This window comes from Ctenopharyngodon idella, chromosome 15 (genome assembly GCF_019924925.1).
Source record: "Ctenopharyngodon idella isolate HZGC_01 chromosome 15, HZGC01, whole genome shotgun sequence".
In the NCBI taxonomy this organism is placed as follows: Eukaryota; Metazoa; Chordata; class Actinopteri; order Cypriniformes; family Xenocyprididae; genus Ctenopharyngodon; species Ctenopharyngodon idella.
The window spans coordinates 34,722,122-34,736,487 of NC_067234.1; the positions used below are offsets into that span (position 1 = coordinate 34,722,122).

Sequence of the window (14,366 nt, forward strand, 5' to 3'; positions counted from 1 at the left end):
CTCTGGCCCATATAAAGGCAAGGTCTGACCAAGGGCTGAAAGATCAGTGACAGATCAGTGTGATGGTCATACGGAGTGTTTTATGGGCCAGAGTGCCCAAGATGGGCACCATGCCCATCTCGGGACTTGGCTGTGAAGCCAGTGCTGTAGCGGCTTCATATCCGAGCGGCGATACCACGGATGCCTTATGCCCCAGGAGCCTCTAAAAATATTTCAGGCTGAGGGGACACCCTCCCCAGCTCAGAACTACCCTCGTGCAGCTCTGAGAGCTTTTGCCTGATGGCAATGCAGAATGGCCAAACGCCTGTCCAACGGCATCATAAGCCTTAGCAGCCAGAGTTGTCGATGCTTAGTACTTGCTTAGAGATGCAAGGCTTAGTACTTCTAAGCCTTGGACTGGAGGCATGGACGATTCCGTTAAGTGGCGGCACATTGCCGGCACTGGAATTGCACGCCCCACCTGGGGGGACTCTCTAACCATTAGTCCACAACTGCCCTAAAGTTGTGGGCAGTAAAAGGTGCCTACCACAACTTCTAAACCTCCTCATGAACTTCCAGGAAGAAAAACACTGGGGTGGAACAAGCATGGCCATCAATTCTGCATCTGACCTAGCATGAGCAACCACACCCGAAGGGGGAAGCTCAGCATCATCTTTCTCTGCAAAGGACAAGAGCCCACTCTGGCCGTCAGATAAAGACAGGAAACGACTGCAACCAGAAACACACCGATGGAAAGGCATCTTTAAAAAGACACTCACCTACAATTTGATGGCGAGCCGCCATCATATATACCCGTATGTACAGGGGAGTCGCTTGGCATGCAAATTCCACTCGCCAATTCCTTTGGCCGTTTTTCTCAAACTCTGAGCTGACTGGGGCTCCCAAGTGAGTCTCCATTTGTCGACATAAAGTAGTAGTGACTGACAGATGAGGAACTGATCACTGAAAGGCTCTTTGGGGAACCAAACAGTTCCATGGTTCTGAAAAAAACCCTTTTGGAACCTTTATTTTGAAGGGTGTATGAAAAAAAGAATATATTTGGAGATTCAGGGAATCAGATTCAGATTTGTGTTTAATTTAAATGTCATTTATTTATATTTTGTATATATTTTTTAACGCTTTAATACATTTGACCTTAAGCTTCAGCAAATACATTGAAAACAACTAAACCCTGTTTGGAGAGTTAACAACAGCATTCAGAGATATTACACAGTGAGATTCAACCTGCCATCAGCTACTGAACAGCTCATGAAATTAATTAACATGTAGATCATATTTCAGTATTAAAGCTACAGTCCATAACTTTTTTTGGGTAAAAATTATCCAAAATCAAGCAAGTTCATAACCAGCCAGTGTTCAAAACTATCTCCTTACCTTAGCCCGATTCACAACGGTAAGCTTGTAATAATGTTTTCTAGTTCGGGTGGTACTGTGGGTTTCTGAGGGAAATTCGAGCATGCCACCGTTCGTCTTTGCGTCATTACAGCTAGTAGGCTATATCATGTGAGGATGCTGCAGGTGGCGGATCATTTATAGCCTTTTCTCACAGCAGCTGCAATAATTAAACTTATCATTTTGATGGCAGACTGTAATCCAGAAAGGTCCAAATGACAAACATCAGTGACAACTGGAGATTCATCCATAGTCAAAAGGTTTCGGGCTGCGGAGTGGCTACAGAAACTGAAATCTACAGGTAATGCTAATACACACTAAATACACACAGTCACACAATACTGATAATGCTGATCAATTTGAGAACAAAGTATAACAATAATAATAATAATTTGCACCGTTTGACGTAATCCGAACTAAGCGATCGTTACATTTAATCACCATTGGCAGTGTGATTTATTGTAATGCTTTTTTTCTCAGTTGGTCAGATCAAAAGTGGCAGACATGTTACATGTTCAGATGACATTTTCCAGTGAAAATTCTTATTTTGGTCATACTTCCAAGACGTAGAATCTGTGATTCTGAAGTACAGTATCCACACCGGTGACTGACAGCAAACATTAGATTCATCCGCGCTGACGCACAACCCACATAAAGATGATAATTCCACAAATAACTGCAATTGCAGGTTTCAAACAGAGATGGAGACAAAGAGGCAAAACTTAAGGACTGCAGCTTTAACTGAATGCTTTCTCTTTAATCAAACAGCAGAAACTGGCAGCGTCGCCATCGGTAAAAAAACCTCCAACAGGATTCAATCCAGACTTTTGGATGTTTGAATGCTAACGTTGTTCTATGATGTGAATTATCAAAAATAATTAGTTTATAAAAAAAGTTAATAATGTTAAAGTAATATTTCATATTTATCTAAACAAAATAGGATTTGTACAAACATCTTTATCAGGATGAAAATAAATGATAAGACAAGCTGGATCTCAGGGAACAGAATCAACCAGTCGGATCACTTGAATCCCTCATGTGACCATCTAAGGTGATTCATGGATGTCAAAATCAGCATGTCTTCTGTAAGCTTTTATAGTCATTTAATTCATAGATTACAGTAACAGTCCATCGCTTTCTGTCATAAATAACCAAAATTACCCACTCAAACAGGAAGTCTCCTCAGCAGAATGACGTTTGGGTTTTTCAAACTTTATCCATGCAAGAACCACACACACACTCACTCTCACACACACACACACACACACACACACACACACACACACACACACACACACACACACACACACACACACACACACACACACCATCACCCACACCCACACACTCACACACTCACACACACACACACACACACACACACACACACACACTCACACACTCACACACACACACACACACACACACACACCCTCACACACTCTCTCACACACACACACTCACACCCTCACACACTCACACTCACACACTCACACTCACACACTCACACAATCACACACACTATCACACACTCACACTATCACACACTCACACTATCACACACTCACACTATCACACACACACACACACACACACACACACACACACACACACACACACACACACACACACTCTCTCTCTGAAGTAGTTCTAACACTGTGACTCGGTGAAGGTGTGTTCATGCGGTTTCTCGTGCATGTAGTCGTCTTCGTATTCAGAGCCCTGAAACAAACACCACCATCAGCTTTATTTATACAGCGCTTTATACAATACAGATTGGTTCAAAAAACAGGACAATAACAGAATCAATGATGCAAACTTCATCAGATATGAGACAAATTCAGATTAAAAAATATATCCGCCTCAACATTCAGTGGAAAATAGGTGGATGTAAACATAACTCATCAACTATGAAACCAATTCTATACAGTTATAAGTCAGAATAAAGTCTCCCAACACACTCCAGACGGAGGTTTACCTTAAAGTAACAGCAGCACACCGAGTGTTTCTGCTCCGTCTGGCCGTAGAAATACTCCTCTCTGTCAAGAGACACACAATCATCACTCACAGCACAGCGTTCCTCTCAACGCTCTGCTTCAGTGCGCTCGTTTCTTACCCGGCGAGCACCTCGATGGGCGAGTGTTGGGCCGCGACGGGACTCTGAGAGTCGGAGCAGCACGGACACAGGATCCGTCCCAGCAGCAGCAGCATGATGATTCCTGACGGGACCAGAACAAACACCAGCAACACGCCCACATCCGTGAAGGTCAGCGACAGTCCTGACAGAAACACAGACGAGACGCGCTCAACATCGAGGTCGTGGGTTCGATTCCCAGAGAAAACAAGAACTGATAAAATGTATAGTAGTCAACATTTGAAGTGGATCAAAACCTTTAATTAAAGTTGTCCTAAAACCTTCTTCTTAGGACAACTTAGTTCTTAGGACAACTGTGATTAACTTTTTTGATCCACTTCAAATGTTGACTACTGTAAATATAAACCTTGAATGCAATGTAAGTCCCTTTGGATTCAATGTATATAAAATGTGTCCTATTTCACCCCAAGAAAAACAGAAAATGTGTTTAATTCTCAAGAAAGCATTGTCTGAATGTTTGCTCTCACTCTGCGGTGTGACGGTGAGGACGGTCTGGGCCGGGCTTCCGTGGAAGTCGGGAGGGTTGCGGACGGCGCAGATGTACGTGCCGTTATCGGTGAGCGAGGCGTTCAGCAGCTGGATGGAAGCGTCGCCGCGGGACGGGCTGCCCAGCCACTTCACGCGGTCCTTAAAATAATCCTCCAGCGGAGGGTACGCTTGAGACGAGAAGTGGAAGAACTAGAGAGAAACACAGAACATGTGTTCAAAAGCATTTTGACGACCCGAGTGACCTCTGACCTCTGGGTGCGCCATCAGACCAATGATTCATGATTCATGTTCACCACCACACCATCTGAACGGCTGATCACCAGCCGCGTGTAACTCACCATTTTGGCAGGACCGCCGGTCTCGGGCCTGAAGCTCCAGTCGACGGACATGGCGCTGGTCACCCGACTGGAGGAGGTGAAGGAGCAGGAGAGGGTGACGGTGGATCCTCGGACGACGCTGATCTCTGCAGGAGCCGTCACTGAGATACAACACACACTCCTCAACAGCACTGACACACACACACACACACACACAAACACACACAGGGTTAAGGCCTGTTCAGACCAAGAACGATAGCTATATTATCATCCACACCAGCAGACGATGTTCTGTTTATTATAAGCGCTGCAGTTTTGTCGTCTGTCGCTTTAAATGCTTGAGCTCTTCAAAGCAGGATGGATTCTGATTAGCTGTCAATGTTTTTATCGTTCATCTAGTCTTTTCTTCTCTATTGTGTCGTATATCTGAGTGAAACGCTTCTCAAACAAGAACAAATGTAGGGCGGGGCTTGATTTTGTCTGTGGAGAATTGATTGGATGGTTGTGGTTTGCTATTGGTGGATCTCATGTGAGTGACAGGTTGCCCCGCCCTCATCATCAGAGAAGAGAAGAGATGCTGCAAGAGGGAGGAGAAGATATTATGGTGACTTTAAAATATCTTTATCATTATCGTATAGATATCGTATATAACTGAAGTTTAGTGTGAATCAAAAGCAGATCACATCATGATCAGCAGACGAGTGTCTGTAACGTCTGAGTTTTGTTGCATCACTCGCTCTCAGTCTAGTTTATGAGTGTAGATTATTAGACTGTAAACGGTGCAGGACATGAATCAGATATCTGTCATATCTGATGTTCAGTTCCTCAGAATAATAAAAATCATAAACTGCAAACTCGGCTCTGATATCACAGTTTATCTAAAGAGAAAACACTATAAACTATAGACTCACTAACCGACTAGACTCCGTTATGTAACCAGTTACACAAACACAATCACTAGGATACGTTTTATTACGTTAAGACTAAGACTATCTGACCGACTAGCCGTTAGTTAGGGGTAATCAGTCTTACTTTTCAGATTCAAATTAGACCAGTCTACCTTACTTAAAGTTATGACCATTCTTGAAGGAAAACGATGACTAACTTTTATGCAGCTGGCACATTCTCAAACAGAGTCTGTCCAGAAACACAAACACTGCATGACTGAAGATCCAGTAAATGAAACCCCATCAGATCACGTGATGATGTCACTTCTGGGACGAGCCTGTGATCTCACGCCATGACATCATACTGAACTCGGTGTGTGTGACTGTGTGGAGATTCATTCAGTTCATATGAGCTTCAGTGTTTAATTAAGAGCTCACTGTTGATTAATCAGTCATTTACAGCAGCTGGCTCATTCTGTGTCAAATCACCCAAACTTCAAAAACTTCCCTGGCTCTAATTTTTGATTTTGTTCATATTTTTTCTGTGTAAAGACAAACACAAATAGTGATGAAAGCCAAAATATTAAACATCACAGATGTATATTTACTGAGTAATCCACTACTTTGTAGAGGAGGGTCAAAATGACCATTTTCACCTGAGATTTGGAGCCAAATTAGAGGAGTGAAAAATGACTTTAGAAAGATGTCAGCATCATTATTTTATTTTTACACAGAGATTGGTAGATCTATTAGTAAAATCTGTTGACTTTAGCAATCTTTGTTTCATTATATGCCAACAGTGACCGTTCAAACATGGAACAAAAGCACTTCTTGTGTTTTTTGCCTCAAGTTATCATGACTGTAACTCAAGAAGTGTTAAAGATATTTTAATATCCTTTTAGATTCTTCTTAACAAATCCTTCTCTAGGTATCCATATTTTTAAGGCCCTCGATAGTTCAATCCCAGAAATATGGGGCTTTCAATGTTGCTCCATGAGTAAACTGCCCATTTTCAATAGTCAAAAACCAAATGTGGGTCATTTTTCACAGTTTAACACTTATTGTGTTTAAAGAAGAATGTCTGAAGAATAATGTTTAAACTAGAAATGTATGTTGTTTCCCTCTATCAAAATAACTGCATAAAACATAACTCTTCGAGTACCAAAAATCAACTGAAAATGATTGAGGCACAATAACTTGCTCTCAAGTGTATTTATAAGAATCTATATTTGAATCAGTTTTAGGGATATTTGGACGATGAGATTTTGTTCATTTTAACAGCTTCTGAAGCTACCAAAAGTTCAAATACGCAGTATCATATCTACACGTTACCACACTGACATCCCTATATCTATGAGATTGAACCATTCAGGGCCTTAAAAATGAAGATTGCAGAAGAAAAGTTTCATAATAACAAGAATCTAAAATGACATTAAGACATGTAAACTTCGGCAAAACACTTTTTTTTTTGGCACTCAGAGAGGTGTGTTGTATTCAATTGTTTTGATAGAGGGAAAGAAAATACATTTCTAGTTTCAGTATTACTGATTCTTCAGACAATCTTCTTTAAACAATAAGTATCAGCTGTATGAAAAGTGACTCACATTTGGTTTTCAACCACTGAAATTCACCAATTTGGACATGGAGCTGCTTTGAGATCCCCATATCTATGGGACTGAACTATATAGAGCCTCGAAAATGAAGATTACAGAAGAAAAGTTTATTATTAATGAGAATCTAGAAGGATATTAAGATATCTTGAATACTTTTAGAGTTACAGGTATGACAACTTTAGAAAAATAATATTTATGGCACTCAGACAGGAATGTTCTATGAAATTGAAATGATAGAAAAACACAAGATACATTTCTAGCTTCAACATTATTTGTTGTTCAGATATTCCTCTTTAAAAGAGAAAAGAATCAGCTGTGTGCAAAGTGACCCACATTTGACCACTGAAAATGTGTACAATTGACCAATTTACTCATGGAGCCGCATTAAGATCTCCATATCTCTGGAAATGAAAGATCTTGAGGCAAATAACACAAGCAAGTGCTTTTTTCCCCATTTTTGAACAGTCACTGTTGGCATATAATGAAACAAAGATTGATAAAGTCAACAGATTTTACTAATAGATCTACCAATCTCTGTGTAAAAATAAAATGATGCTGCCATCTTTATAAAGTCATTTTTCACTCCTCTAATTTGGCTCCAAATCTCAGGTGAAAATGGTCATTTTGACCCCCTCTATAAAATAGTGGATTACTCAGTAAATATACATCTGTGATGTTTAATATTTTGCCTTTCTTCTTCATTTAAACACATGACAGATATAACAAGAGTTCCCACACTTTACAGTAAGGTACATTTACCAACACATTACTAAAAACAAAAGTTGAATCTGTTAATATTATTTAAAGGACATGAGATAACATTAACAACGAACAGATGTATTTTTATAAAGTAAGGTTAACAAAGATTAGGCCTAATAAACACTGTAAGAAGTGTACTTTTTATTGTCAGTTAACTTTACTTAATGCATTAGATCTTGTGTTAAAGTGTTACCGGTTTAAAATAACTAGAAATATTCGGTTAAAGCTGGAATTCAGCGAAATGTGTCGTTACACGTATGTATATGTTTACACACGGCAGATGATTGACAGGGTCTTTTCTCGGGTGTCGTTTTCACCCAAACAGAAAGTAAAAAAAACTCAACGGATCTCAAATGACACCAAGTTATAGATTTACAATCTCTCAGAAACAAAAGACACCTCAAATCCCTGAAAGCCTTTTATCAAAGTTGTTCAGTCTCAGAGTAAGTGAACAAAACAGCAGAACTCACCGAAACCGACGTAAACACACGATAAAACTCCTTTAAACGAGCTTCCATTTACATCCATGATAAACAATAGCACATATATAATCACATACGAGTGCTTATGAGTGAATATGAGCAGATATTTGAGCAGATATTAGTCGCGTTTATGTCGCTGCTTGTATTTGTCCTCCATGTTTGAGAGTATTTGATACCTGCCGAACAGGTGAAACAGGAAGTTCAAATACAGACTCTAAAAACACACCAAAATCACTATTAATGTCTCAAAACCTCTTATCAAACTCTCAAAACTCTATTAAAATCAGTGCAGAGATTAATGTATTATTAGTGTGATACATTATTAATATATCAGCTATGATGTGATATAAACTTTGTGGCCTAAAGGTTTTATGTCAGATTATATTAACAATTGATTCAATTTTCATGAAGTTTAGATCGTTTCCTATTAAATAGAAATGAGCTTTATGAAAAGGACTGAAATAAGATGACTATGAAACACATATCGGTAGTTTCTCCAGGTGGCGCTTCATTCAAATTTCAATGCGTTTTTGTCTGAATGGAGAAGTTTTTGATCCAAAAAGTATAGGCCCTACTTATTTAAATATATAATAATTCCACTCATTGATTTCTAAAGTAAAACTACAAATTCCACCTAATAATTTTCTATAAAATATATTTTTTAAAATCCTATTGCAGTAATCACAAATGACTATGATTGGTCCATCCTGAGCAGCGCTGAGAAAAGTCGATCATGTGACCGGTGACACGTGACAGAGGCGTCTCTGTGCTGTATCAGCAGCGTCTGGACAGTAGAGGGCGCTGAACAAACCATATAATACAACTCAATACATTTACTGTGTGTGTGTGTGTGTGTGTGTGTGTGTGTGTGTGTGTGTGTGTGTGTGTGATAAATGCTATTTGTTTAAAAAGTTTACCTCTGCATGTTATGTGGCACATTATGAGCATGACCAATTTCTTAGTGTTTATTTTTTATGATAAAACTCAAGAACAGAAATGCAAAAACATGAAATTACACAATAAAACCTTGTGTGCTCTTTAATGTAGATTTACTGATGGAAAAGCATTGGTGTGTGTGTGTGTGTGTGTGTGCTGTCGTGCTGAATTTCATCTTCTACAGAACATCTTCTGTGTGTTTAGAGTGCAGTGCTCAGATCGACACACAGGGGGCGACAGACACATCAGTGTGGATGTGTCTCTTCCTCATCATCATCATCATCATCATCCAGCGTGTGTGCAATAGCAGTGCAAACCTCTGTGAGGTGAAGAGAGTTAACCATAGCAACCAAGATCTGCCCGTTACCAGAGAAAAACAAACCTGTCCCTTCATTACAGACACAAATAAGCAAGATCTGCACATATTCTGAAGAAAACATGTTGATTCCCGTGCAGAAGCCGTGACACTTCTAAACACACGTGATCTGTAAGATGAATATGAGTTATAGTGACGCTTGATGACTAAAGAGTTACAGATGAAGGCACATCACCCAACTCCAGAAAACTCCTGACAATCACTGAGATATCAAGGGAAACCACATGTGTGTGAGTTTGTGATGTGAAATGATTTCAGAAGCAAAGCTCATCCGATCTCTCTGAGCAAATGCCTCACCAGCCCGTCAGAACCTTCTGCTCTTGTCGCAGGATCATGTGGTTTTGTTCCGGATTATTCCTCCGTCTGTGACTGCGACGCACGAACACGACCATCATCACCACCAGAAGAATCAGCAGAATGGCGCCTCCAATGGCCACACAGAGAATTACAATCTCAGAGAGCGAGGCTGAAATGACACAGAGATCATGTGAACGACTCGTGCCTGCAGACACAAACTCTCAGATACATTTGAAAACACATCTTTTTCTCTACGATTTGTTCTTCATTCACACTGAGATGTGGTTTTGTCCTGCGAAAACTGAAACACTCTGCTAAGTGGATAGATTTAAAAATCTTTTTTCGCGTTGACCGAGATATTCAAAAATGATAGCACATGTTTAGTCATATTGTACTTTTATTTATCAGTGGTTATACTGGCATTGTTCTGCCTGCTATTCATTTTCATAGTGTTGTTAAAAATAAATGTTACTTTAATCTTCATATTACAAAAATTGCAAAACATCATGTGTTTTAGACCGTGGAATAGCAATTGAGTGCGACTTGAACGCACCAGTGAGCAGTGGGATATTTTGCTAATAAAATAACCATCCAGAAGAATGGTATAAGAACTTTATGATGTCATCTCAAGCACATGCACAGTAATATGGTTTTAGCATTTACCAATATTTCAGAGCAGATGATCAACTTTTGGAAAACTCTTAAAAATGCTATTCAGCTAATACGGAACGTTCACAGAACTTTGGCTAACATTCTGACAAGGTTCTTCCAGTAACATTAATGCAACATTCGTTAAAAAGTTTTTATTAAATACCTGTGTCTGGTGTTTAATAATGTTCTCAAAATGTTAGCACAAAAACATTATTTATACATCGTTCATGGAATGTTTTTACCTGAAACGTTTTAATTGGGGCGTTCATCTAACAGTTATTACTACATGTTTCAGAACTTTCTCTCTAGATGCCCAGTTCCCCCTCACTAGATGCCCAGCTCCCCCTCACTAAGTGCCCAGCTCCCCCTCACTAGATGCCCTGCTCCCCCTCACTAAGTGCCCAGCTCCCCCTCACTAGATGCCCAGCTCCCCCTCACTAGATGCCCAGTTCCCCCTCACTAGATGCCCTGCTCCCCCTCACTAAGTGCCCAGCTCCCCCTCACTAGATGCCCAGCTCCCCCTCTCTAGATGCCCAGCTCCCCCTCACTAAGTGCCCAGCTCCCCCTCTCTAGATGCCCAGCTCCCCCTCACTAAGTGCCCAGCTCCCCCTTTCTAGATGCCCAGCTCCCCCTCACTAGATGCCCAGCTCCCCCTCTCTAGATGCCCAGCTCCCCCTCACTAAGTGCCCAGCTCCCCCTCTCTAGATGCCCAGCTCCCCCTCACTAAGTGCCCAGCTCCCCCTTTCTAGATGCCCAGCTCCCCCTCACTAGATGCCCAGCTCCCCCTCTCTAGATGCCCAGCTCCCCCTCACTAAGTGCCCAGCTCCCCCTCACTAGATGCCCAGCTCCCCCTCTCTAGATGCCCAGCTCCCCCTCACTAAGTGCCCAGCTCCCCCTCTCTAGATGCCCAGCTCCCCCTCACTAAGTGCCCAGCTCCCCCTTTCTAGATGCCCAGCTCCCCCTCACTAAGTGCCCAGCTCCCCCTCTCTAGATGCCCAGCTCCCCCTCTCTAAGTGCCCAGCTCCCCCTCTCTAGATGCCCTGCTCCCCCTCTCTTGATTCCCAGTTCCCCCTCTCTAGATGCCCAGCTCCCCCTCTCTAAGTGCCCAGCTCCCCCTCTCTAGATGCCCTGCTCCCCCTCTCTTGATTCCCAGTTCCCCCTCTCTAGATGCCCAGCTCCCCCTCTCTAAGTGCCCAGCTCCCCCTCTCTAAGTGCCCAGCTCCCCCTCTCTAGATGCCCTGCTCCCCCTCTCTAGATGCCCAGTTCCCCCTCTCTAGATGCCCAGCTCCCCCTCTCTAAGTGCCCAGCTCCCCCTCTCTAGATGCCCTGCTCCCCCTCTCTTGATTCCCAGTTCCCCCTCTCTAGATGCCCAGCTCCCCCTCTCTAAGTGCCCAGCTCCCCCTCTCTAGATGCCCAGCTCCCCCTCTCTAAGTGCCCAGCTCCCTCTCTCTAGATGCCCTGCTCCCCCTCTCTTGATGCCCAGCTCCCCCTCACTAGATGCCCAGTTCCCCCTCTCTAGATGCCCAGCTCCCCCTCTCTAGATGCCCTGCTCCCCCTCTCTGGATGCCCAGCTCCCCCTCTCTAGATGCCCAGCTCCCCCTCTCTCAGGACGTCCAGCTCTCCCTCTCTGGATGTAATTTGGGTGTAATGGGTGGAGCTAGAAGGTCCAACCACACCCTAGCCACCCATTAGATCCACAGAGGTGGAGCTGGTCTAGGTCAAGAGGTGGATGTCATTAGGCTCTGCAGTGAGCACCACTTGAGTGTAGACATAGCCATAGACAAAACGAAAGCTGACGCTCACCTGTAGTGACGACTCGTAGACGCACCTCACCAACGTTACCGTGCACATCTGGCGGGTTTTTCACCTGACAGGTGAACGTCCCATTGAAACTAAACGGCACTTTCCGCAGCACTATGGACACATCGCGGCCACTGATGTCTCCTGCCCAATCCACCTTCTTCCGGAAGCGGCCCTCCACAGGAGGAAAGGGCTTCTCTTGATAATAAAACACCTGATTGGTGAGAGACAGTCAGAATGAAGTGCAGAAGGAAACAGAAAACACTCGCGTGTGGTCCAGCGCGTCTCACCGTTTCTGCTTGTCCGGGTCCGAGTGGCCTGAAGCTCCAGGACACCGTGACACTCGCCTCTCGGATCGCAGATGAAGTCTGGAAGGTGCATTTGAGACGCACGTCTGTCCCGTTAACAGCCTTCACTTCACCGGCCGTGAACATTCGGATACCGGCGACACACCAGCCTGGAGACACAGATTATTATCATTCGTAGTGCGCTGTCGCAGACATGCACTTTCACAAATCATTATAGTGAAGTTAGTCACTCAGGGAAGGGTTAACCAACCAAAATTATACTGTAAAGCAAATAAACATGTTTTGTTTTATACAAAATATATATTTTACAAAATAATTTGGACTCTAAAATTGCTATAAAATCAAAGCCGTATGTTAAACCAAGTTTAAAGTCGATATCACAAAAACTGAGTCTAACAGCCCATTTCTATGGCAATGCAATGTACAATTTCAACACGGTTTCCACAGGATGAATTCTGAGTGTTTAAGCTTTACAATAATACCTTGATGATCTATGAGTTTATTAAACTATAAAAATAAACATTCAGAGCTCAAAACCTCCTCTTTAGTCCAAACGGAGCATTTATTAAAACTAAACTGCAGATAGTAAAACTGACTGAACTTCTCATTATTCCTGAAGACAAACAGAGGATGTTAATATGAGTCTGAAGAATCTCACGGCAGACGCAGGTGGAGTTTGTTCTGTTCACACGAACTTCCTGAAAGAGTGGAACGACTGGAGAAAACAATGGAGTAGATCTAATCACTCACACACACACACACACACACACACACACACACACACACTCACTCACTCTCTCTCTCTCCCACACACACACACACAAACACACACACGCACACACACACACACACACAAACACACACGCACACACACACACACACACACACACACACACACACAAACACACACGCACACACACACACACACTCACTCACTCTCTCTCTCTCCCACACACACACACACACAAACACACACACGCACACACACACACACACACAAACACACACGCACACACACACACACACACACACACACACACACACAAACACACACGCACACACACACACACACACACACACACACACACACTGTCTTAAATGTTTCTGTTTACTCTTATTCAAGTCACATCATCAATAAAGCTCCTGTAAAGTTGTCCTGATTCTGATATTTGAAATGTTCATTGTTTATGCAGTGGAATCTGTGAATGAATGGATGACAGCGCGCGTGCACAGGTAACCCGATTATAGAGCGCGTGATGATTGACAGGTGTCACTCACAGCAGCGCAGCGTGAGAATCGGATTATAACTCGAGGATCTGCAGTGATCATTAATTCACCTCGAGAACACAGGAAACAGAATTCACCCATAAATCAAAAACAGGAAACATGCCATGAAACATTCATCCAGTCGCGAGACAATAGATGACAAACTTCAAGTGCAGTGGAAAAGAAGAAAAAGAGTTTAACATCGCTTCACACGGCTGTACTGAATTAATGAAATCTATAGAAGTTTTGAAAATTAGCTAAGAATGATGAAGAAGAACACACTGACCTGAGGCGGCGACCATCATCATCATCATCATCATCATCATATGAGCTCGTCGAACACGCACGAGTCCGATCACACACACACTCAATCAAAGTCTGAGCCTCCGACACATGGACGCGCCGCGCGCTCCCGCCCCTCAGGAAACACAGACCAGCAACAGTATTTTACTTACATATGTGACTCTCATTAATATTAGATGATTAAATATCAATTAAAGGCTGGAAGTTTTCAAAAAAGTCAGTCATACTGCTCAATCATTTCAAATCATACAAATCTTTTGTCAAAAGTGTGTTTTTTAACAATAAATGTCACTTGCTTCGTTGCTTTCTGGTTAAACGCGTTCTTCTGTGTAAAG

At 42.4% G+C, this 14,366-nt stretch overlaps 2 protein-coding genes across 3 annotated transcripts; both read right to left on the reverse strand.

The window, feature by feature from the left end:
- Window positions 1-1,065: 1,065 nt before the first annotated feature.
- mpzl3 (myelin protein zero-like 3) lies at window positions 1,066-8,395 on the reverse strand. The gene is made up of 6 exons (XM_051861928.1): window positions 8,083-8,395; window positions 4,375-4,544; window positions 4,015-4,225; window positions 3,509-3,671; window positions 3,371-3,431; window positions 1,066-3,114 (listed from the first exon to the last, which is right to left on the reverse strand). The coding sequence occupies exons 1-6, from the start codon at window positions 8,138-8,140 to the stop codon at window positions 3,043-3,045; spliced, it is 735 nt and encodes a 244-aa protein (XP_051717888.1). The 5' UTR covers window positions 8,141-8,395; the 3' UTR covers window positions 1,066-3,042.
- Window positions 8,396-9,032: 637 nt separating this feature from the next.
- Window positions 9,033-14,165, reverse strand: LOC127495240 (myelin protein zero-like protein 2). 2 transcript variants are annotated; one of them, XM_051861931.1, is made up of 4 exons: window positions 14,015-14,165; window positions 12,445-12,611; window positions 12,158-12,368; window positions 9,033-9,872 (listed from the first exon to the last, which is right to left on the reverse strand). In XM_051861931.1, exons 1-4 carry the CDS (start codon window positions 14,052-14,054, stop codon window positions 9,700-9,702), a joined length of 591 nt encoding a protein of 196 aa, XP_051717891.1. In that variant the 5' UTR covers window positions 14,055-14,165; the 3' UTR covers window positions 9,033-9,699. The 2 variants fall into 2 exon arrangements, with proteins under 2 accessions (XP_051717891.1, XP_051717892.1); XM_051861932.1 differs by lacking the exon at window positions 14,015-14,165 and adding an exon at window positions 13,064-13,185.
- Between the last annotated feature and the right edge of the window lie 201 nt (window positions 14,166-14,366).